Source organism: Podarcis cretensis (genome assembly GCF_951804945.1).
Source record: "Podarcis cretensis genome assembly, chromosome: 3".
Taxonomy (NCBI): domain Eukaryota; kingdom Metazoa; phylum Chordata; class Lepidosauria; order Squamata; family Lacertidae; genus Podarcis; species Podarcis cretensis.
Genome location: NC_137172.1, coordinates 78153046 through 78179063, shown reverse-complemented (window position 1 = coordinate 78179063; position 26018 = coordinate 78153046). Strand labels below are relative to the sequence as shown.

The following is a 26018-nucleotide window of genomic DNA, read 5'->3' as shown; positions in this document are numbered from 1 at the left end:
GAGAGAAACCATTTTCTTTCTATCTCCATTAGTTTGCTTATACACTGACAATTGTTTAACATCAAGACCCAAACACTGATGGAGCCACAAGAAGTGGGAGGTGGTTAATAATGGGCAAAAGAGTGGCTTCAAATACATCTTGCTGACAGACAGACTGCTCCAAGTGCAGGGCTCAACTGGAGTCAGAGCCCTGGAAATTCATTTAGGGTTGAACAGGGATCCCAGAAGCTGGTGCCCCAAGTGCATTTCCTTTCAGAATCCTGTCCTGTAATAAAATCAGTTGCCTTTGCAAACATTTGCAGCACACCACCATGTTCTGGATGTTAGATGTTTGTGGCATGCTCCACCTAAGAGCTGCTAAAAGCTCCTTGGGAAGATTATTAAGTACTAGCAGAAAGCCTGTTGTTGTGTGTGTAAGGAAGACTTGTATACTGGGAGGACATCAGTGAAAGATGCAGCACACTGTAGGATCCTAGCTAGTGAGAAACAGACCTCTCATTCAGAGATGGAGAGGAGAGAAAACCAAGTATTCATTTATGTATTAGAGAAAGGGTGTGTGTTTTTTAAGTGTAAAGGAAGGTTTTTGGGTGAAGACTAAACCTCTTCTTTTGACCTCCCACAATTCAAGTCCTCAAAAATCAGTTCTGCTTCTCTGTGCATAGCTGACCTCTCCATCTGCATAACCTGAACTTGGCTTCTGCTTCTCAGTCACACAAAAGTGTGATGAAATGTTGGCAGTGGGCTTTATCCATAGGGCTGAAGAGCAAAATTGGTGCACTGGCCCCTTAAAAAAAGTTACAATATAAATAAATTGCCAAGCTGATGTGTCAGATGGGAAATAATTGGTGGGATTTTGAATGCAAAACAAGTACCCCTCATTCTTTTTGTCTCTGTTGGCTGTTTCTCTGTGAAACTAGGGACCAGATGAACCTTCCCCATACGGGTGCACAGAGGAAATGCAGTCACTTGGCACACCCAAATTTATGGAGGACACAGAGGGGCAGGGTGGAGATAATGTTATAATCCCTCACTGTGTTTACTCCATTCAACCATTTCCACAATCTATGTAGAGACGAGAAATGAAGTCCTAATGACCCCTCTTTCCTCCCTCCACCAAGCCTGTCTCTGGGAAGATATCAGCTCAAACATCAGCCTTTCTCAATACTTCCTTTTGGCCTATGGATGGTTTCTGCATATCATTCTGGAATGTTCTTCTTTAAAAAGGGGGGGGGTCCTCGTCCCCACACATTACCTTCCTTGTCAACTATACCACCTTGTTAAACAGAATTAAAAATGGTTTCTCTAGAATCCAGTGGAATGTTCTAAAAAAAATAAAAATAAAAATGCTGAAAAGATCCACATGAATGGCATAAAGCAACATTGTCTCACGTCCCAACCAATTTGGGTCTCTTTAGAACCTGGGCCAATTGGCAGGATTCCCAGGAGGTGGTGGCATTTCTGATAAAAGATGGAGAAGCGTTTTGTAGACACATCACTTGCATTGTTCATGATCTGTGTAGTCATCCATGTCCACATCAGAATCGAAGAGGGAATGTCCCGTGTAATCGGTGTCAGGTGTTCGCGAAAAACTATTCTCGGTTCCCTCATCGTCAAATGTTTCTGTCCTTGAGTAAAAACTGAAGTCCTGCAACGGTTGAGTCTTACTTGCCTCACTGCTTTCTTCTGACTCATACAGAGTGTTGTCATCATCATGGTGCCATTCTGGCCAAAATTTCCTCCTTATTCTCTCACAGTACATAGCAAGGTTAATCAGTTCTCCTAAGAAAACACAGGGAGGGAAGTAAATAGCATTACCGGTATATGATTACCCAGCTACAAAGCCTATAAACGTAGTAATAATATTATTATTTTTCATTGAGAAAATACAATTCATTTTATTTTTATAATGTATAACTCACTTTTCACTACTACTGAAATAAAACCAGGTTTAACTAGGTGTCTGAAATTCAGCAGGGATGGGGCTTAGGGGAGGGAGTTCCACAGAGCTGAACCTGCAACACTGAAGGGAAGACTTCTCATCATGTGTCTGGTCCATAGGGAACCACTATTAGTGGTCCTCCAGTTAATATCAGTGAGCAAAATGGGATGTACAGCCTTAAGGCGGTCCTAAAGGTATTCCAGGCCTATGTTATTCAGGTGCACTAGTACAAGAACTTCGAATCTGGCCTGGTAGCAGATGGGAAGCCAGTGCAGATTTTTTAATACAGTGGTGCCCCGCAAGACGAACGCCTCGCAAGACGGAAAACCCGCTAGACGAAAGGGTTTTCCGTTTTGGAGGCGCTTCGCAAAACGAATTTCCCTATGGGCTTGCTTCGCAAGACGAAAATGTCTTGCGAGTTCCTGCGGGGTTTTTCCCCTTTTTTTCCCCTTTTCCTAAGCCGCTAAGCCGCTTATCAGCTGATCACTAAAAGCCGCTAAACCGCTAATAGCGCTAATCCACTAAGCCGTCAATGGGCTTGCTTCGCAAGACGAAAAAACCGCTATGCGAAGAGCCTCACGGAACTGATTAATTTCGTCTTGCGAGGCACCACTGTACTTGTGTCTAGCCTAGCCCTGGCATTCTGCATTACCTGAAGTTTCCAGACCACACCCAAGGGCATACCCATATAGAGTTTGTTGCAGTAATCAAGTCTTGAGGTTACCAATGCATGTACAAGAGTAGTCAGGTTGTTGTTGCTATATATTTAATTATACCTCATGTTGTCATTGTTGTTATATATTTATTTATACCTCATGTTGTTGTTATTTTCCTGATAGAACTCAAGGCGGCTTACAGCTAAAAATAAGGACCACTAAAAATAGAAATATATATTTTTAAATATTGTTTAATATTGTTTAAAAAGGAACCCTTGTGGTCCTTTCCATCTCTATGATTCTATAACTTGCTGATTTCTTTTGGAAGAAGGGTATTTTTCATATACAACCAATATGCTTCATAATCTTGTGGCTACATCTCAAAGTACCATTCCTATTTGTTCATACTTTAAAACACATTTTATTGACTTGTTCACTGTTATATGTAACAGCAGCCATTATCTAGAAGAGAAAAATGATATATGTTCTGAGGACAACATGGGACAAAATGAAGCCTAACAAACTGCAGTGGATGAATGCTTTCCCCTATAGCCTGTTTTTAGAACTCTAATAGACATAGGTAATGTGCAACCTTGTACCACCAGGTGGCAGGGTTGTCTGAGAGAAACTTGCCTTTCTTCATCAGGATTCTACAAGAAAATATTCTGTAGAACAATATTTTTCACATACATAAACATAATGTATCTTCTGGCGGTTCCCTCATTGTGAGAAGTCAAGTTACAGGGAACCAGGCAGAGGGCCTTCTCAGTTGTGGCGCCTGCCCTGTGGAACACCCTCCCATCAGATGTCAAAGAAATAAACAACTACAGTGGTACCTCGGGTTAAGAACTTAATTCATTCTGGAGGTCCATTCTTAACCTGAAACTGTTCTTAACCTGAGGTACCACTTTAGCTAATGGGGCCTTCTGCTGCCGCCGCGCCGCCAGAGCACGATTTCAGTTCTCATCCTGAAGCAAAGTTCTTAACCCGAGGTACTATTTCTGGGTTAGCGGAGTCTGTAACCTGAAGAGTCTGTAACCTGAAGCATCTGTAACCCGAGGTACCACTGTATCTGACTTTTAGAAGACACCAGAAGGCAGCCCTGTTTAGGGAAGTTTTGAATGACTGATGTTTTAATGTATTTTTAATCTTTTGTTGGAAGCTGCCCAGAGTGGCTAGGGAAACCCAGCCAAATGGGTGGGGTATATGTGTGTGTGTGTGTGTAAAATTTATTATTATTATTATTATTATTATTATTATTATTATTATTATTATTATTTTATTGCTTTGGGACAGTTCAACTACAGATGCTCTTCGACAAAACTGATTATCTTGGCCCATTCTAGTCTGGGTTCAGATCCAGTTGGGTACCAAAAGCAGCTTTGGCCACCCTGAGAAATGAGAAATTGAGAGGGGCAGTGCGACCCTGTTGATTCTCCTTGATCTTTCAGCCATTGACCACCATAATGTCCTGGAATACTTCAGGGAGTTGGGGGTACCATTTTATAATGGTTTCTTTTCTACTTCTGGGGTCACTTCCAGATAGTAGCATTAGGTAATATTGGGAGACTATACCTCAGCCCTCCGGGAGCTAATCTGTGGGGTACGAAAGGGTACACAATGCTATTTAATATCTATATGAAGCCACTGGAGGCAGTCATGGGGAGACCTAGAGCAAGGTGTCACCAGCACACTGAGGATGCCCAGGTCTATTTCACTGTAGCATCTGAATCAGGAGAGGTTGTGCATGGCTAAACTTGTGCCTGCCTAGATGCAGTCATGGACTGGATGAGAGGTAATGAACTGAAACTTAAATCAAGATGCTAGGATCGAACAGCAGAGACACAGCTGGCCTCAATCAGAAGTCAGGCATTTAATACCACCAGTCTGATGCTCTTCTACCAGAGATTTGGCAGGTATCCTTGCTTTTTACTTTCAGACATCACTTGAAGACCATTTTATGCCTACGGACCTATGCAGTTGTTTACTCAAGGAAATTTTAGCCTGACATTTACAGATTGTTCTCTATTGTCTTAATAGTTTGTTTGCTTTTTATGTTGCCATTCATCATCGAGATGTTTTGTGAGAGGGTGATATATATTAGTTTGACATTTTAAACTCTGATCTTAGACCATAGGTTTTGCCTGAAGTCAGAAGTCCCATGCACACTTAGCCCCTTCAGCAAAGAACTATGCCTCCTGGCTCCACCTTCCTGACAGTGTTCACCATCCCAGCTCTACCCTCTGACTTCCCTGTCTTGGTCAAAAATCTGAAGGGTGAGCTCACTGCAGTCACTTAGCTTGGATACCTCAGTTGGTTAGAGCATGTTGCTAATGGCAAGGTTGCAAGTTTGATCCTCATATGGGGCAGTTGCAAATTCCTGAATTGCATGAATAGGCCTTGGATCAGATTGCAAACAGGTCCTTTCCATTCACTATCAGACAATGCCTTCAAATCCATAATGCAGGAATTAAAGAAGCCCCTACCTTTAATTAGTCTCTCCGGCCTAGTTCCTGGCAGCGTCCACATTGCCTGTGCTAGATGTCCAAAGACTGTAGCATCTAAAGTGGAAAGTTTGGGCCCCATGATGTACTTCTTGTCACCTACAAAACAAAGCCAAAAGCATTTCTTTCTTTTTTTAAGCCTGTGGGTATTTATTTATTTCTCCCCTCCCAACTCACATACTGGTGACATCCTGCTATTATCTTCAAAGCATTAAGCTCAGCAGTTGAGCTTTTAAATCACAAATCACCAGGCACAAATTTCAATGATTGTAGAATGGCATTGCCATGTCACTGCAGGGGTATTTCAGCCAATTAATGCATCAAAAGGAAGAGTGTGTTAGAGTTCATACTGTATATAAGCCTGCATTTGAGGACGACTACAATATGACCAAGGAGTTTTGTGCGTTAGCAGTAATAGACAATTTCTCCCAAAGAATAAGATAAGCCCACAGTGCTCATTTAGCACAGGGGTGGGGGGCCTCAGCTACTACACAAGCAGTCTATTACACAAAGGCAAGACCCATTGCTCTCTCCACTTCTTGCCTCTGGCCCCAGGGGTGTAGGGCTTCTCGCCAGTGCCCAGGGCAGATGCGGAGTGTGCTTGTTCAGCCCTCACCTTGGACCCCACCAGGCAGGCACCCCCCAGCGCCTACCACCAACAAGCAAGCGCTTGGGTGCTGGATGAGACACATGGAGGGTTATCTTCACCCTTCGTGCTCTCCAGCCCCCACCACCGGCAGGGCACAACAGGAATCTCTGTAAGTGCACCTGGTTTGTGGCCCCCTATTGTGCGCCCGGGGCACCAGCCCCCCCACAAATACACTACACCACTGCCTGGCCTTCATGCCATAGGCATCTGGCCTCCAAAAGGTTGCCCCCAGATAATTGTGATGTTGGGGCCGACAAAGGTTCCATACCCCCTGAATCAGAGTCATCATTGCAGAGGCAAATGAGGATGTTCATTCGCAAGGGAACTCTATGTGTGCATTGCTGTGGAGTGGAAATGTGTGCAGTAATTTTAGGTGATCCATAGTGCCGGTATATTTAATTATTGTAGAGAATTTGAATGAATCATGGTGCATTCCCGAAAACATGTCTGAATCCTAGAATGCTGAGCCAAGTCTTCAATGACACCAGCTCTGCAGGTTTCCTTTCAACACAAAATTACTCTTATGCAGAATCAGAGTCGAATAGCCAAGACTGTGCATAATGAGAAATTAATCTCTAAAATCAACGCAACTAAATAAAATGTAAGTTGGCATATGAAAGCATCTCACAGTGGCTGAATTTCTGAAGCGTGTGCAATTTGGATTGTGGGGGAGATAATTTAACACATTCATGAGGCATATACCTAAACTATGCATAAGATGAAAGTGGTTGGAATAGTCTATCAAAACAAGTGATAATGCATTTTCAATATAATGTAATGTAATGTAATGTAATGAAAGGCACTGTACATTACCCAGAAGACCCGCCAGAGAGCGCATGTCTTTCTCCATCAGCTTGTAGATCTCTTCCTCAGAGAAGCGGCCGATGCCATGGCCATACATTTCCCGCCTCACTATTCCTTTCGTTATATGGCAGAGAATCCACTTCAGCAGGTCACTAAAAGGACCAGTAAAGGAAAGCATCTTCTGAGTCTCATGGAGATTGTCCACCCACTGGCAATACGCTAAGGTCCTAGAAAGTGGTGAGGGGGGGGGGGAAACGTTTATAGCTGTGAGGAACATAAACACACTTCTCTCGACCAAACCAAAACGGAAGCTGATAAACACGGATAATAGGAAGAACAGGCTTCATTGAGGTAGTAGATTCCCCAAACTTCTTTTGTGCTACACTGAAACAGAGAAACGCTGCTTCGGGGTGAGGGGGAGCACCATTTCACCACCCAGCTAGATCTACTATGAAGAGAAGGATGACAGTATAATTATCAAACTTCTTTCAAACTCTTATTTTTAAAATTTTTACTACTCATAATAATCTACTACTTTTTAAAAGTAGTAGATTATTAGTAGTAATAATCACACACACACACAGGCTTCCACCTCAGTAATACTATATTTAAAACATTTTTACACCTTCCTTTCCACAAAATGCCCATAATTATCTTGAAAGAATCAAGTTTTTCTGAAGCTTAGGTATGAGCAATTGGCTAGTGCTCTCACAGGCTAGTATCTCAGGTGCTTTTGCTTTTCCATACATGGCTTACTCTTCTGAGGCCTCTGGAGCTATTTGCAATGTACCTTCTCTCTGCAGTGGCATATTGTGATTTGGAAAGACCATTTTGTGGGTTGGTGTATGAGTGGCCCTACCTCCCAGCAGCAAGTTGCACCAGGTGGCATTTTAGTCCCATCTAACCCTTCAGCCTAGGCGATGACGATGCCAGTAATTACAAAGTAGTGACTGCAGACAATTTTGAAACAAAGGACTGCCTTGTGGATTAATAATAATGTTCTATAGCAATGCTTGTTTGAGTGTGAAAGCCATGTTTAATGGGACTGTTAATTACTTCTCTCAGCGACACTTGAATATTCCCCTTTCAAGAGGACTGCATGCAGCTGGAACCGGAGATGCACTTGTCAACACAGTATATTAACAGAGACTTCCAAAAGCTAAACATGCAAGGAAGCTACCAAGACAGGCTTTGCGCTTGCGTGTCCCATACCCACCTACCTAGCCCCAGCCCTCGCCTCTTTCTCAGGACTATTCCGGGTAGCAGAGCAAATCACAACTTTAAAAGAGCAAGAGATCAACAATGCTCTCAAAGCTAGGCGCAGTAGTTTTTCAGCAAGGTTCAGAATGAAATATTTATAAACCCAGAAATACTTTCTAAGTGGTGTCAATTCAGGTCGTTTACCCTACAGAGCCTGTCTACCGGCTCTCTTCCTTTGCCTCCTCATGCTGGCTTTTGAACAAAGTTGAGCTTCACCATTACCCTAATGCAGCTTTTACCAACCAAATGCCCTCCAGATATTTTGGACCACAAGCCCCACCAGCGTAAGAGCACAGGAAGCTGCCTTAAACTGAGCCAGAGCATTTAGCTCAGTACTGTCTTACAACGACCATCAGCAGTTGCCCAGGATTTCAGGCAGTTGTCTCTCCCAGCCCTACCTGGAGACACTGGGGACAAAACCTGGGAGCTTCTGCATGCAAAGACCACACTGACTGGGACTGATGGGAGTTGTCATCCAAAACATCTGGAAGGCACCAGATTGGTGAAGCTTTCCCTAAAATGACAGAGGGTGGCCTCAGGTGACCCCACTGTGGGGTGGAAAAGAAGCTTTCCAGTTAGATCACACAAACAAATCTGGTCCCCTACCCTGAAAATATGCCAAGTGTGCCAGCAAGGTGCTTTTAGCACACAGTTCTCACTTCAGCCAACTGGCTTTGGGAAGTTCCAAGTGCCTATAAAGCTCACAGAAAACAGTCAGAACTGCCAGGGGCTCCCCAGTAACATTGACAGAAATCATTCAACACTATGCAGAAATTGATCAAGGAGAAGAAATTGCCAAGGAGAATTACACAACATTTAGAAGACATCTGAAGGTAGGCCTGTATCAAGAGGTTTTTAATATTTGAAGTTTTATTCTGTTTTTAGTGTTCTGTTAGGAGTCATCCAGAGTGGCTGGGGAAACCCAGCTAGATGGGTGGGGTATTATTATTATTATTATTATTATTATTATTTAATGCTTTATGTTTTTATTGTATTTTTAGATATGCTGCAAGCTGCCCAGAGTGGCTGCGGAAACCCAGCCAGATGGGCTGTTGTTGTTGTTGTTGTTGTTGTTGTTGTTGTTGTCATTATCCATATTCTTTTTTTAAAAAACAGATACACACAGAATGAGCAGAACAAATGCCATTTTAGGTCTTATATACAAAGGTCTTGTATGAGTACCCATCTGCAACATATGTAAGAGAGCCATGCCTGGGCATCTTCTTCGGAGCCCCAGATAGCAGTCCTGAAATCACTGCTAGTGCCTCTCAGCTCCCACACCAGGTGTTCTGTGACCAGGAGTGCTTCCAGATTGTCACTACTTCGGAAGGGGGGTATTCAGTCACCTAAGGGCAAATTCAGGTTGCACAATGACAGTTGATTAGGAGGTTGTTGGTGCAACAACTAGCTTTCCCAAAAGATTAAACTTTTTTGAAATGAGGAACGCAATAGGACGATGGGATAACACTTGCTTTCAGTTGCCAATGTTGCCTAATCTCCCTGAATGCAAATCTGAAATGTTCAGCATACACTACTGTTTTTTTATGCCTTCAATAGATCAAGGTGCATTGTTCAAGGATGACATGTTTATTCTATTTATTTCTCTCCCCTCCCTGATTGTTTGGGTTCTTTTGTTTAGTATTTAGTTTTGGATATACTTTTATAATATCACATGCTATTCTGCAGTCAATGTGTATGTATACACGCTGAAATATGAAAAACCTTCCAAAAATATTTGTTTGCTTGTTTTAAGCATGGGATGACACAACAGCATCTAACCTCCCCATAATCAAAACAGAATGCATGCTCATTCAATAGCCAACACAGTCTAATCTCCCTGCAAAGAAATCAGGGTGAATGTGCGTTGGGAAGCACTCTGGGTTGCCAGAGCTCAGCTGCAGAAGCTGAGTTGGGGAGGGTTGGAAAGGAGGAGGAGGGGGAGGAGGAGGAGGAGGAGGAGGAGGAGGAGGAGGAGGAAAAAAGAGAGAGTCACGCCAGCACAGCAAAAGTCTTTTGTGGATCCAACCCTTAATTATTTATCAAGCTAAACTACTTGCTGAAATGGAACAAGAGAGAGACAACATCAATAGCAGTACTTTAAAGGAAATAACAAAGCAGTGGTTGAAGAGGAATGTAATGGAAGGGAGGAACTCTCCCAGCTTCATCTCCTCTGTCCTGCACCTTTATTGCTGAGAAGGAAAAACCAAGTATAATTTTAATCATTTCAATTCCCCAGCATCTCCAGACAGGTCTGGGAATGCCCCCTGTCTGAAACCCTGGGTAGCTGTTGCCAGTCGGTGTAGACAAAATTGATCTGACCAATGATCTGATTCAGTATAAGGCTGCTTCCAAAATTTCTAGTAACAGATAACAATGGGTGCCTATTTTAGAGGGAGCTCTTGGACCTTTCTTTCTCGACAGGCAACATTCCATCAGGAATTCTTCCTTGTATACAATGAGTATATGGGGTAAGCAGGCATTGATGCTGATGATGACAGTGGCAACTATGAAGGAGCTCAAAGCACCTTGGACTGCAATCTATAGGGACTGCAATCCCATCCAGGCAGCTTACAGGGCCAGAACCCATTTGACTTCAGAAATGCACTGTTTACCTTCAGCACATGCTCCTTGCATCTCCAAGCACATTGCTATTGTATGGTGTCAGCTGTTTTGAAATGGCCCAAAACCATACAGAATCTTTGGGGAAATTTCTTGAAATTCGGGAGGCTTTGCGGGCATATCTAGATGGTACAATTCTAAACTAATTCTAATTCAGTACAATTCTAATGTACTGAAGTGGACAAGTTGAATAACATGAATCGAATGTAAAATATAATATGGGGCAGCATAAGTTAATTCAGAAAATGGCTTAAAACAGGCTGCTGCGTGAAGAATCCTGCCTTTGATTAGGGAGGTGAAGCAGCTGGCTTTTACTGACTTATTATGGAAGCAAACATTGAATGTCTAAGAACATGAAATCTCTCTATGGCATTCTAACTGTGCTTTTTCCATTATCATAAATCCTCCAAGTCAGTGTTGTTCTCCCGGGGGTGCATGGGAGGCATTTGTTGACTTGATGAGTCAACAAGAAGAGAATAAGCCTAGGTGCAAGGAAATGGAAGTAGATGTGACTGTGTATTTTCAGGCACCTTTATTATCTGTATTTCAATTTTGGATAATCCCTTCATTTTGTTCCTTCCTACTTGTTGCCTTATAGCTGATTGATTAGACTGAAAGCCTTAGGAGGCCAGAAAACCCCTCTGGGCAACTGCTGTAGCTCTTGGGAAAGGGCAGGCTTGCCATCAAAATTAAAGAGAGATGAACAGAGGCTGCAGCCCTATATTTCTATGCAGACATAGATATTGCCAGGCTCCTTCAAAGTTGATGAGCATTGCCATTCAAATGGTGTGTGCCCCACATCTTGTGATCAATTATGTGGGGCAGGACTTACCTGCCCCATCCCAAATGTTTTATTCAGGTTGGCACCCCTGATGTGCAAAGTTTATGCAAATCTGTGCCCTCTTGTCTTTTGGGGTGAATGGAATCTTTTCGGGTGGCGTGAGTAAGCAGAAAAACAATGCTAATATAACTAGAAGAAAGAAAAGAGAATTGGGTCTAACAAGTGTGCTACCACATCTGAAATCATCAGAGAGCATCTAATACCCATGGCAACTTACCAGTAAAAGTGCTCCTCCACCATTTTTGTAACAGCTCTAGAAACAGCTCTTTCATGTGGGCCAAGATGTTTGTTTAAATTGACTCCAAGCTTCTCTTCCAGAAAATCAATAATGAATTCTGTGCCGGACACTTTTTTGCAATTGTATTCAATCCATGGCATTTTCCCTTGAGGGGAAAGTTTTCCATCAAAGTAGTTCTAAGAAAAGAAGTACCAAAACAAAAACAGGGGGAGAAATCAAACACACATTTAAATAATAATAATAATAATAACACAACAATCACAAATCAGTAATTCAGACTCTATTGCTAAGTCAACAACAAACCAACAGGTCACAACCAAGCATTATGTCTGCTCCCGAATGAATGGTGAGGTGTTTTATCTACCTTTTATGCTTTCATTCTCTGCCCGCAGGAAAATTTGCTGCAGGGGGACTCTCAAGTGTAGCTTGAGCTAAGCAATAGAGAAGGACAACAAGAGCAGACAGGGATGTGTGACTGGGCAGAAGAAATCACAGATGCCTCATTTCTAGAGTCAGAAACATGCTTTAAAGGTAAATTTGGCACCTCTCTATTCCAAACTGTAATGCGCTCACTAGACCTGTGTAGGTATGCATGCCCATTTCCTGAACCAGCCTACATTTTTTGACATTTCTAGATCAAAACTAGGTAACAGGCAAAATTGCAAAAAGTGAGATAACCCTCAGCTGGATTTTTCAGACTCGGTGTGGGTGCATGTGAAACTCTACCACCAACTTTAATCCCTTGGCAAGTCCAATAAAGACAGATGACTTTATTGCATCCCATATCTAGCCCTTATTCTTTCAAGTGTTCCAATATGGGTAACCAATTCTTTCTGCATGTCAAACACCTGCCTTCCCATTCCCATTTGAATATGGCTCACTACAAGAAGGTGGCAGAGGGTTAAAGGCAGGTGAAACAGCAAAGGAAGAACAAGAAAGGCAGGCAACATACAGAGCCCATCAAGTAGTTAATAATGGTGATGACATGATAGATAGATAGATAGATAGATAGATAGATAGATAGATAGATAGATAGATGATAGGCAAGCATAACAGTGATGTTGGGTAGAAAAAATGAAAAATGTTTGGTGGGAATTTTCCAAGATGGTTTTTTTTTTTCAAATTATGTTTTTTAAAACAAAAAAACCCCTCTGCTGCTACATTTTTATGTAAATCATTCTCTACTTTTAGAAATCAATTGCTTCACAAATTTAATTAGTAACATAATGAACCAACATAATGCTAGTCAAATTGAGCAATTGGAATGGAGACAAAACCAGTCAAATCTAAAATCAAAGCTGCAATTAACTTCTTCTCATGAGTCTAATCCCAGAAAGCACATTCATGAGACCAGTTCTTCAGGCCTGCTATGTTTTGATTGCCTTCATTTCTCCCACCCCCTTAATATCTTAACAACATAAGCAAAGAGTGTGCAATCGAGTCATTATATTATATCTCACCTTCCCTTCCAGCAACACTACATGTTTCTCCTCTCCCTCTCACTATCACATATTTACAAGTACTCAAAAAAACAACAAAAAACAACCCACCTTTACATGGGAATTATTTTTAACAAATTAACATTTAAACCATATGAAGTGTTTTATTGATCCCCTAATCAAATATAACAATTCTACTTTTAGTTACATGGGAAATAAAGTCAAATAAACCTGCTAAAAGACATCAAATCTGTGGAGGGTAGCAGAAAAAATAAATAAATTTGGGGGTGGGGAATCCAGTTCAAAATGGGCTGTAAAATTCACATGGCTAATAATAGCAGTCGTTTGTTACAACCCTTTGCCAATATGCCAAAACAATATGGTTTCTATGTTCTTGTCACATGTAGCAGTGGGAATGACACAAGCCTGGCACATGTGCATGGCACCATTGGGTGGGCAGGTTCCAGCAGGCCGTGCAAGAGAGGGAACCTCTTTTGCACATGTATGGACCTCACCGAGTTAAGACAACAGTCGGCTCCCAATCTACTGAAAGTACAACAATAATAAAAGCTTCTGCCTGAATCTGTTCCTTGACAAAAATAGTGAGGGATGTGACAAGACAAACTTCAGTATAATCAGGATATACCCAAGAAATAATTGTTTTTTAACAGCAGTTGCTTTCCCTTCCGCATGGAATTGCAAATGTCAGGTACAAAATGTATTAACACCACCAGGCAGGTGTTCAGGCAGTCCCTAAGCAAACCTGAACCACTCCCTCTATTTCCAGTGTACAGAGGCAAGTGACAGTGCTTACGTAGCCAAAATCGCATCACCCGTTTACAAGGGGGAAGTAGCAGCAGGCTCAGGGGAAACATCCCCCACTTCCCGGTTTTCAGAAGGTGGGGGGAACTAAAGAATGGAGATACACCCGACACCCTGAAAAGAGCATTCTCAATGACCATGAAATGCTGGGTGTCTTTGACAGAGGCAGAAGGGAATATCTGGGGGCAGCATGGCTCATGGGCACCACAGGATTAAACAGGAGCACTCCACACAGCAAAATTATGTGGCAGATCCCACTGCGATTCTGCATGTTTTAAAGCAAACTTAGGGATAGTAGTTCAATGGCAGCAAATATGCTGTGCGTGTAAAATCTCCCAAGTTCAGTCCCCAGCTATGGCTTGTTCCTATGTTCATCTGCTTCCTAAAAAGGGATATTCTACTCTAGAAATGCTCTTCTGACCTGGTCCCCCTGGGCTGTTCCACTTGTCTTTGTGAAAATTCAATCCAGAGGCATACTGCTCTCTTGGACTTTGGGTTGTTCACTGGATAAGGTAAGGAATGTGTGAGATAGCTATGCAGCCTTACACTCCTATGGCTATTACTTTCTTAGCAAGGGGTAGCGGAGTCTTCATCTCGGTGAATTTTGGAAGCAGCAAGAACCATGAAGAGTCAGAAAAACACAAAAGAGTGTGTGTGTGTGTGTGTGTGTGTATGTGTGTGTGTGTGTAAATGGTAGAGATAGATTGAAATTCGGTGTTAAGCTATGATTTTTTTAAAATCAGAATTGTTATTTTTATGGACATACCTAATATATTTATCTATTTATTAAAATTAACATGTTCAATCAAGTAAATGTCACCTTAATCAGAAGGCAACCCTAAGAATATTTGATTAAAGAAGGAGGCAATCACATGGTACAGAACTCTGGCATGACTGCACTACATCATTTGTATACAAGGATCATTTTTTGAAAACAGTCCCACCCAGAAACCTGTCTACTACACACATGTCAAAGCTTACATGTAAAGAGTTATGTGTTCCCATGTTTAAGCTTTCCACCAAGAGTGTAATATGGGAAAGTTTTCCAACAAGCTGCCTAAAAACTTGCATCATGAGGTGGTACTGTTCTGCAATGACTGTACCACGGGACTCTTTTCTCATTAGAACAGACCAATACACCTATCCTCTAGGCGAGGCATATGGTCCTATAATAGGTGGCATCATGCGCCTGTAAGTAGCCAAAGTAACATAACATGCACAAGTTTACCTGGTAGGGCAAATCAGCCATCCTTAAGTAAGTCTCCATTTTCAAACAGAAAGGAGATAAACTCGGAATACCATTGTTTGGCCTTGAAAACTGATGCAGTATAATAGCATCTTTTGAATCAACCTCTTGCTCTTTCCTATAAGCAAAACAAGTGAGTAAGTTTTACAAAACAGAATCCACCATGCGTCATACAGCATCAATATGTCAAACTTGCAAAGCACAATGCAACTGCTGAGGCAAACTTTCCTTATGTCATTCAATAGGCTGCCACCATTTTGTATTCATTAAGCTTTAAGTCACTAAGAAGCACTTTGGACTGCAAGGGCAAAATAAGCCAAGTCAAGATGATTCAATATTCAAAATATCTAAAACCTTCCACAGTTAAATTCATATACACACAAATGACCATATTCATAGTTATGATGAAAGTGTTACATGTAGGGATGCCATCTTGTCCAGAAACTGCCTTGATAGTAAACATAAGCCTTGATTTATTATTAGTTCATATCTAAAGCTGCTGAGTATTACCTTAAAATCATCAGGACAATATGCTATACTAAAATTAGCATGGTACTTGTAGCACGTTGTAGGAGAAGATACCATATAGCCATGGACCCAAAGTACTTGGCAAAAGCCTTTGAAGTTAGAATGTTGAGAAGTCCCTTTTTTTTCTTTTGAAGCAAGCTTATAGTCCTCATGGTGAGATAAATACTCTTTTTCTCCACCCCACCATCATTATTTCAAATAAACTCAGTCAAGTCAATCCAACGATCAACTTAATTTTTTCTATGCCTGTGAGGAACCATTTCAGAATAAATATAACCAGGCTTGTGTATATTCTGAAATCCCAATGTCAGCAAGCAGGACATTTAGTATTGACCAAGGAAGTTAACATCCTGAGAATATCAGTTTACTTCTATATTAAAAGCAAGGTTCAATCCACTAAGATTGCTGAAACAGATTTGGTTAAAAGTCCCAGAACCCTAGGGTGCAAATATTTACAAAGGTATTTCTTACATAAGGATGGCATACATGGTTCTTCCTCAATCAATTTTACTCTCACAACACCCTATGAATCAGCCTAGTGGCCCTGTATCTTCTAGTAAACTTTATAGCTGAGTAAGGATTCAAACCTGGGTTTCCCTGGTCCTAGTCTGACAATCTCAGCACTACACCATTCTGGCTCTTCAGTGTGATCTGTTGCCTCCACCTTTGCCTTCATCCCCTATCCTAGTCCCAGGAGCATCAGCAAGAGCAGGATTCCTAGAGTGATTGCTTTAGGGTGGTGCCACTTTGTCCAATATGGCGTCATTGTCCAATATGACGCCACCTTAGAACAACCACTCTAGGAAAAAGGTGTGCAATGCACACATCTACCCACTCACACAGCCCCCAGGCTTAATGGTGCATGAGGTCCACTGCCTGAAAGCGGTGTCCAGAAAAGTAGTTCTGTCAACATGAGGATTTCCATTTGTGCAATTGATCTTCCCCTCCCTTCTCATTGCCCTGCGTGCCCACACAAATCTGCTCCAAAGGGGTGGGGGAGGAACCAGAGCAAAAAGGAAGAACACAGGAAGAGGAAGTTCCATTCAGCAAACGGAAATCCTTGTGCTAATGGAACTAATTTCTTTAATGCTGCCCGAAGTCTGCCACATGGCAGGGCTACTTAAGACACTGGCAGAGGGCAGGGGAAGTAGTGGCCAAGATAATGTGGCCCCAGTGCCTTGCACAGCTCTTTGCCTGTCCTACAAGTGAACAGAAGTTATGCAGGTATATGCAAGTGTACTTAGTAAGTAAAATGCATACAGATAAAGTTCCTGTATGTGGCTATTTTGAATTTTAAAATAAATAAAACACATGGAGCCCTGAATATAATGTACAACACCCACCCACTTTGGTTGGGCATCTGCCACATGCATTAAAATGATATGAAAACCTTGTTAATTCATGAAAACTAAAACATGCAGATCAGCAAATCCTTTTCATAGATTATTTCCCTCAGTGGTGCTAATCAGATTTCCACATTCTATAATCCCATTGATTTTAATGAGATGGGATACATATAAAACTTGTGGATATATAAAAGCTGGATAACCCAAAAGGAATTCTGGTTATAGGGGGCTTCAGTTGCTATGAGGCACCCTGTATGAAGAGATTGATAGAATTAAACTCTTACCATGAGCCTTTGTCCCACACAACTCAAAGCTAGTCCTATGACAACTAGTCACTGTTAGACAAAGCTAGTCACAGCTAGTCCTATGACAACAACAGTATTTACTACTGTGCTTCTCCTAATCTCTTACAGGATTTCATATACTTTACCAAAATCAACCTGACAGTAGCTCTGTGAAGAAACTTCACAGTTAAGGTAAAGTCCTAATACAATAATATTGTTGTGATATGCATACTGTTTGGATGAAAATTGTCCACTGCGTCAATTGGGGCAGGATGAGAGGAGAGGAAAGAATCTGGCCTCCGGCTCCTGTCCAGAGAGCCAGGAAAAACACAAAGTGCTTGGGTTCAGCAGGCAGTCTGCTAAGAAATGGTTAGGCCAATAACAGTTTCAAAATATTGTGTTTTTTGTTACATACTTGCAAGGCTTCAGTTAACAAAAGAATCTTGCTGTTATATGGGTCAGGAGAATTGAAAAGGGTCAAATTGTCATAGGTTCTTTAGCAGACAATCTATTCAAAGATCATTCGTCCTCACGTTTATAGGCTAATGGGGATTCAGAAGTGCAGAGAGAACTCTGAAGATTGCTCAGAGGATTCTGGCAGGAGTGGAGGAAGGGAACAGAAGCAGGGAAAGGAAAAAGGGAAAGGAAAGACTGCCCTGCATGGAGCCATTCATGAGAGAACAGTTGGTCAGAAAGTGAAGAGACTAGAAAGAGGCAGAAGGTTAGCAGAGAATCACTAAAGGCAGACAGAGAGGGAAGGCAGTTTGGGGGCATTCCAGTTTCAGTTCTCCAGAATAATTACTGGTCAAAGTGACAGCAGCTGACACTCAGCTGCAGGAATACTTCAGGAGGTAACTGACATCATTGTGCATGAGCCCTGGCCATTGAGTAGCTGACCAGAAGGAAGACTTGAGATGATAGCTGCAGCAAATCTATTGGAGCGGCAGCCGTAGTTGCAAGAGGTGGAGTCTAGTGTGAGTAACAGCTAAGAGGCTATTTTACAATCCTGTATATATTTTTAGTGAGACCCTGACCACAGAGAAGACTTGCAACTGAAGCCCATGAGTTAACCAGGGAAGGAGAAAGGGAGAACTGGCTATTGGTTTTGCACAGTGATGAGAACAAGGGAATATTGAGCAACAATAACAACTTTACAGCAACAATTTGTAAGGTCACTAAAAGTAACCACGTATTTAACAACACTTGTTGGCTTAAATAACCTACCTCGATGTAGATCTATATTAAATAAGTTTTAATAAACTAATGCAGGTCTTCTGGTCTGTTCATCCCAGGCCTATACTCAGTTACTGAAGACTGTAAAAGTAGGTGAAAGGAACAGGTTGGAATTAAAGGGTTATAAAATCTAGGTACAGCGGTACCTCGGGTTAAGAACTTGCCATATTTTTCGCCCTATAGGGTGCACTTTTTCCCCTCCAAAAATGAAGGGGGAATGTGTGTGCATCCTATGGGGCGAATGCAGGCTTTCGCTGAAGCCTGGAGAGCGAGGGGGGTCGGTGCGCACCGACCCCTCTCGCTCTCCAGGCTTCGCGCAGCTCTCCCACAGCTATCGGAGAGCTTGCCTGCACCCAGAAGCTTGGGGCGCGCTGAGCTCAGCACGCTCCAGGCTTCGGGCTTCGCGCAACTCTCCGCTAGCCATGGGAGAGCTGCGCAAAGTCGTGCAGCTCTCCCACAGCTTGCGGATAGCAGCCTGTTCTGGGGGCTGGGGTCTGGGGAAGCTCGGGCTTCCCCCGCCCCAGCCCCGCACCTGGGGGGGAAATTTTTTTTTTCTTTATTCCCCCCCCCAAAAAAAAAAAACTAGGTGCGCCCTATGGGCCAGTGCGCCCTATGGGGCGAAAAATACGGTAATTCGTTCTGGAGTCAGTTCTTAACCTGAAGCACCACTTTAGCTAATGGGGCCTCCCGCTGCCACCACACCACCACTGCACGATTTCTGTTCTCATCCTGAAGCAACGTTCTTAACCCGGGGTACTATTCCTGGGTTAGCAAAGTCTGTAACCTGAAGCGTCTGTAACCCAAGGTACCACTGTACATCTTAATTAAACTGTATGATGTGGGGATCCTATTTATTTTTATTTTATTAATATTTATAAGTCACCCATCATCAAAGATATCAGGGAGGTGAACAAATATAACCAAAAACACCATTAAAAGAACAGTGAGGATAAAACGTAGCTACAATGCAGTAAGGATACATAGGACTAAGTGGCAATGTCCTTCCCTTGTGTAGCACAAAGGCAGATCTTCATGAACTAGGAGACCTTATCAAAGCTACAGTAAACCTTCCACTTGCTGTCAGGCATCAGTTTGGTACCCAGTGACTTCACCATGAACTCTGGCCCCAGAGGTTCACCTGCAAATATACTTACCACTAGATGCATAACACACAACTGTTCATCACTATGTTTGTGTATCCAAAGTATCTCCCACCCAGCACTTTTAGAAAATTCCATTCCAACAGGCTGAGCTCTTAATGCAATGTCCAGATATCAAAATTTCCCATAGACAAAGTCCAGTCTAGCTTCAGCTGCAGAAAGTATCATTGTACTAATGCCATGGAACAGATATTGGCCTTAAGGCTGTGCTGTTTATTGCAGTAAATATAGTTACAAAGAATGCAAAGTTGATTAGAGTGAAACAAGAATGCCCTCTGGCTCTTTTTTCTTCCCATTCACCCTTCTCCTGATTGATACCTGTGTCTTATCTGTGGCATCCTCTGAGATGGGGTGGGGGGGTGTCTACACTGGACTCTGAAGCACTGTTTACCTCATCCTTGGAATACGTAAGAAATCTCACTCCACTTGCCTTCCTCAGTGCTTTTGAGCTTCCACCAGCTCCTGCTACAAAAAGAATTGCTGAGTGTCTTTAACCGCAGTTGGTTAGAGACCATGGTGCTGATAACTCCAAGGTTGCAGGTTCAGTCCTCATACAGCACAGCTGCATATTCCTGCACTGTAGGGGGTTGGCCTAGATCAGGGGTGTCCAACTTCCAAGAGACTGCAATCTACTCCCACTAAAAAACTGGCAGTTATCTACGCATTGTATTTACCAGAGTTGTTGAACTTTTTTTAGGGAGCCAAAGTTATCTCTCCCCTTGCTTAGTAACCAGAAGAAACCTAAAGGGCACAATCCTTTATCCGGTGCTTTCACTTTTGCGTAGAGTGACACTCTGCTCTCATCTCTACTGCAACAGATAGGTGATGTTGGCCTTGCTTGGTGTCAAAGACCTAAATGAGTGCATAAATTACTACAGTGCTCCATTTCCTGATTGCAACCACAGCAAAATCTCTAATGATTTTCTGGAGCACTGACTAACCAGTGTTACAAGAGTCTTCTCCTCTGATGACTCAGGCCAGCACACACAGCAATTCAGGATAAATCCACCTAATTCATTTTACAAGCTTACTCAAAATTGTAGCACAAAGGCATGTATTTCCATCTTTAATTGTTCTTGTTTCTCTCGTGGCAATTTGCAACAGTTCTCAGATCTCACAGATATCAATCTGTTTACTCCTGTTTTGTGCAAGGATGGCTCCTTTGTCTACCAGAATAAATCTGTCCCAATAATCTCTGGATGTTGCCTCCATCACCACCACTCCATACTTATCATCTAGATCTATAGGAGAAATAGTTTGCCAGGTGCTGTCCCAAGACAGCCAGGACTCGCAGCTGCAGTTATTTAATATAGTTTACAAGAATAATAAAGACCAACTACAGCACCAGTTGTTAACTTCAGGTTCTGGCCTATGACAATCACAGATGCATAATTTATCTAAACATTGCTGGTCTCTCATTTTAAGCTGCTTGTGGCATTTACAGAAAGCTACACTACAGTGAAAGAAGACCATTGCAAATAGATGGAGATGGTATCATTTTGAAGTAGTAGGCACATCTATATTGACTTTTATGTCAACAAACCCTCATGTCTGAAGGTAAGGGAACATAAGAAAGGGGAATCACAGATCTGGGACGGTTTTCGAGGGTTTGGGGTACAATTCAGCAACTGTGGGAGAATGTAAACATGTCTCCGATGAGATACACTAACTGATTCTCCAATTGCAAAAGAAAGAGGGGTGTGTGGAGGATGTGGTGATTTATTTATGGCAGTGGGACTAGCAGGAAGTTTTTTGGGTCTGGGTTCATCCCACCATTACCACCTCCTAATACCTTCCCCAAAGAAGTAGCATTCCCAGAAAGTTAGAGGCTGACCAGATATTTAGTGGAACTGCTATGTTTGGGTGGAACTTCAAGACTTAGTGCAGGTATAAGAAACTGCAGGCCTGGGAGCCAAATGCAGCCTCTCGGGCTTCCCTGCTTGGCCCTTGGGCCTTTCCCCCATCCTACTTCATATCTCTCTTGAGTGTCTTTTCCTGGCTGAAATGTTTTGTGGAACTCCCATAATGCCCCTTGGTTGCCTGGAAACTAGCCTAGTGTATCAATGTGAAATTTACATTTGCTCCTTCAGTCGCTTTTGCCTCTGGCCCCTCTGACAACACACTGATCTTTTAGAGTTTAAAATGTGAAACACTAGTGGAGGGCAGGGAATGGACAGCTGTGTGCCATGGAAAAATCCCACAGTAAGCAGTTTTGTAAGGGTGACGTATTATGACTCAAAATGATAACAGAAGCAGAGATAACAGAAGGTGCATCCCAACTGAATGGAGTTGCTATCCAATACATGAAAATGAGTTAACGGAAGTTTCCGCTCTGATTCTCCCCTTCTCCGTTTTCTACACCCATTTCTGTCATATTTGGTGCTCATATCATATGCTTTGCAGCATAAACACATACCTATAATAGGGTAGAGAGGGCCATATAAACCAGTGGCACAACCCACCAGGAAGTCTCCAGTGCAAGCCCTTTTTGTCAGGAGGCTGCCCTTGGGGACTACTGTACTATTCTGTATGCCCAACCAGTATTATTTGGCTGTGTGTCAAGTACTCCATAATAACCACATTGCAAGAAACCCACAACAAACCACACCCCTACGAAGTGTCCACATCAACTGCTAGCATTTAAGAGCTGTGTATATATTATTATTGGGATATTATTTTTCCTTAGCCCCTAACCTTAAAACATAGTTGGCATGGCCTGATCAGCTTGAAGCGTATTATAAAACTCACCTTTATTCATGGGAGGGGGGCATGGAAACCTGTCTGAAATCGCACCTGGAAGCCCCCCCACCCTTCAGCTGCAGGCTGCATTTACTCAGTGCCATAAAAACACTCTACATATGCTCAGAGGCCCATGACAAGCGTTTCACAGGAGCATTGGCACTGAAAACAGGTTCCGGGGTTGATGGACCTTGGGCTCAGACTAAGGCCTGCTGTTGTGATGGTCCACATTGAAACAAAGGAGGTGCAGCTTCTCTTTCTGCGGGTATCCTGGAACCCATTTGATCGATGCATGATGGCTGATCACAGCCCGTCCCTTCCCCCACCCAGCAAGGAATCCCCCCACCCCACCCTAGGAAAACAACCCTCCTCCCTAGGGGTGCCCTTGCTGCGCGCTATTTTGCACCTCTTAGCTCTCCATCTCTCTCCCCCAAAGACACCTCCCCCCGGAGGTGCCCCCCTCTCACCTGATGGCCAGCAGTTCGTGGAGCAGGTAGGCGGCGGCGGCGAGCAAGGCTCCCCCGGTCAGATAGAGGGTTTTCTTCCACCACGAATCGGACCCCAGCCCGGCCATGACCCCGCCGTAATCCTGCAGAGGGAAAGCGATGATCTCCCCATAAAAGGAGAAGCGCTCGTCGGAGCCCGCGCACCAGAGGCTCTGGTTCCGGCTGAGATCCACCACGCACGACCTGGACGAGGCGAAGCCAACCCCCCAGGGCATGCTGCGCGGCGAGGGCGGCGCTGGATCCCGGTTCCCCCAACGAGCACGGGCGCAGCCAGGGCCGGCGTCTGCATCGGGGGGAGAAGCAGGCGGCGAGCCGGAGGCTGAGTTAGAGGCGGAGGAGGAAGAGGAAAAGGAAAGCGAGAACAGCGTGAGCAGCAGCAGCAGCAGCAGCCGCGCCGGGTCTCCTTGGCGAGCTCTGCAACATCATCCTCGCCGTCCTCCTGCAGCTGCTTCTCGCCTTTGTGCCTTTGCATGCAGGAGGGGTGATGTCATGGCTCTCCTGCCTTGGGGAAAACAAACAAATAAATAAATAAACCTTAGGATCGATTCATCTACCCTGAAACATCCCCCTCCCCCCCCCCCCGCGATCCAGGCGCACCCACCCAAGCCTGCCTCCCACTGTAGCGTCGGCTGGAGGGAGGACGAGGAAGGTCGCGGCGGCAAAAGGGCAGGTCTGCCCAGAGCTCTGGGACAAACAGGGCGGGGATCGATGCGGGATTGATGGCTGGTTTGGAGGGAGAAAGCGCGCCCCGGTCTGCTTCATTGGCTCATCATCATGGTGCTGTCCTTCCTTCCCTGCAGCTTTCACAACATTAGACCGGACCGTGTCACGTGGGTGGCGTTCAGGTGTGTGTGTGGTGGGGCGAGGGGGGGGGGAACGCAGCATCCTAGCAAATAACAGCATGCGTTCTCGTTGGTAAACAAAACCCCTGCTTTTTAGAAGATGCGGGTTTTTATTTATTTTAATTATTAGCTTTCCTTCCATGTTTGGCCATGAGGACGAACAGCGTGATCCTATGCATGTTTGTTGTTGTTGTTGTTGTTTAGTCGTTTAGTCGTGTCCGACTCTTCGTGACCCCATGGACCAGAGCACGCCAGGCACTCCTGTCCTCCACTGCCCCCCGCAGCTTGGTCAGACTCATGCTGGTAACCTCGAAAACACTATCCAACCATCTCGTCCTCCGTCGCCCCCTTCTCCTTGTGCCCTCCATCTTTCCCAACATCAGGGTCTTCTCCAGGGAGTCTTCTCTTCTCATGAGGTGGCCAAAGTACTGGAGCCTCAGCTTCACAATCTGTCCTTCCAGTGAGCACTCAGGGCTGATTTCCTTCAGAATGGAGAGGTTTGATCTTCTTGCAGTCCATGGGACTCTCAAGAGTCTCCTCCAGCACCATAATTCAAAAGCATCAATTCTTCGGCGATCAGCCTTCTTTATGGTCCAGCTCTCACTTCCATACATCACTACTGGGAAAACCATAGCTTTAACTATACGGACCTTTGTTGGCAAGGTGATGTCTCTACTTCTCAAGATGCTGTCTAGGCCTGTCATTGCCCTTCTCCCAAGAAGCAGGCGTCTTTTAATTTCGTGGCTGCTGTCACCATCTGCAGTGATCATGGAGCCCAAGAAAGTAAAATCTCTCACTGCCTCCATTTCTTCCCCTTCTATTTGCCAGGAGGTGATGGGACCAGTAGCCATGATCTTCGTTTTTTTGATGTTGAGCTTCAGACCATATTTTGCACTCTCCTCTTTTACCCTCAATAAAAGGTTCTTTAATTCCTCCTCACTTTCTGCCATCAAGGTTGTGTCATCTGCATATCTGAGGTTGTTGATATTTCTTCCGGCAATCTTAATTCCGGCTAGGGATTCATCCAGCCCAGCCTTTCGCATGATGAATTCTGCATATAAGTTAAATAAGCAGGGAGACAAAATGCAGCCTTGTCGTACTCCTTTCCCAATTTTGAACCAGTCAGTTGTTCCATATCCAGTTCTAACTGTAGCTTTTTGTCCCACATAGAGATTTCTCAGGAGACAGATGAGGTGATCAGGCACTCCCATTTCTTTAAGAACTTGCCATAGTTTGCCATGGTCGACACAGTCAAAGGCTTTTGCATAGTCAATGAAGCAGAAGTAAATGTCTTTCTGGAACTCTCTAGCTTTCTCCATAATCCAGCGCATGTTTGCAATTTGGTCTCTGGTTCCTCTGCCTCTTCTAAATCCAGCTTGCACTTCTGGGAGTTCTCGGTCCACATACTGCTTGAGCCTTCCTTGTAGAATTTTAAGCATAACCTTGCTAGCGTGAGAAATTAGTGCAATTGTGCGATAGTTGGAGCATTCTTTGGCATTGCCCTTCTTTGGGATTGGGATGTAGACTGATCTTCTCCAATCTTCTGGCCACTGCTGAGTTTTCCAAACTTGCTGGCATATTGAGTGTAGCACCTTAACAGCATCATCTTTTAAAATTTTAAATAGTTCAGCTGGAATACCATCACTTCCACTGGCCTTGTTATTTGCAGTGCTTTCTAAGGCCCATTTAACTTCACTCTCCAGGATGTCTGGCTCAAGGTCAGCAGCCACACTACCTGGGGTATATGAGACATCCGTTTCTTTCTGGTATAATTCCTCTGTGTATTCTTGCCACCTCTTCTTGATGTCTTCTGCTTCTGTTAGGTCCTTTCCACTTTTGTCCTTTATTATGGAAATCTTTGTACGAAATGTTCCTTTCATATCTCCAATTTTCTTGAACAGATCTCTGGTTCTTCCCATTCTATTGCTTTCCTCTATTTCTTTGCATTGCTTGTCTAAGAAGGTCTTCTTGTCTCTCCTTGCTATTCTTTGGAAATCTGCATTCAGTTTCCTGTATGTTTCACGATCTCCCTTGCATTTTGCTTGCCTTCTCTCCCCCGCTATTTGTAAGGCCTCATTGGACAGCCACTTTGCTTTCTTGCATTTCCTTTTCATTGGGATGGTTTTCGTTGCTGCCTCCTGTATAATGTTACGAGCCTCCATCCATAGTTCTTCAGGCACTCTGTCCACCAAATCTAAATCCTTAAACCTGTTCCTCACTTCCACTGTGTATTCATAAGGGATTTGACTTAGATTGTATCTTACCGGCCCAGTGGTTTTTCCTACTTTCTTCAGTTTAAGCTTGAATTTTGCTATAAGAAGCTGATGATCTGAGCCACAGTCAGCTCCAGGTCTTGTTTTTGC

The 26018-nt window shown here is 43.5% G+C and overlaps 1 protein-coding gene across 2 annotated transcripts; it reads right to left on the bottom strand.

The window, feature by feature from the left end:
• Positions 1 to 789: 789 nt before the first annotated feature.
• FAXC (failed axon connections homolog, metaxin like GST domain containing) lies at positions 790 to 23673 on the bottom strand. Of its 2 annotated transcripts, none has more exons than XM_079971184.1 (7): positions 23415 to 23673; positions 22775 to 23315; positions 15000 to 15135; positions 11490 to 11686; positions 6562 to 6779; positions 5082 to 5198; positions 790 to 1779 (listed from the first exon to the last, which is right to left on the bottom strand). In XM_079971184.1, exons 2-7 carry the CDS (start codon positions 23026 to 23028, stop codon positions 1493 to 1495), a joined length of 1209 nt encoding a protein of 402 aa, XP_079827310.1. In that variant the 5' UTR covers positions 23029 to 23315; positions 23415 to 23673; the 3' UTR covers positions 790 to 1492. The 2 variants fall into 2 exon arrangements, with proteins under 2 accessions (XP_079827310.1, XP_079827311.1); XM_079971185.1 differs by having other exon boundaries at positions 22775 to 23311.
• Positions 23674 to 26018: the final 2345 nt, after the last annotated feature.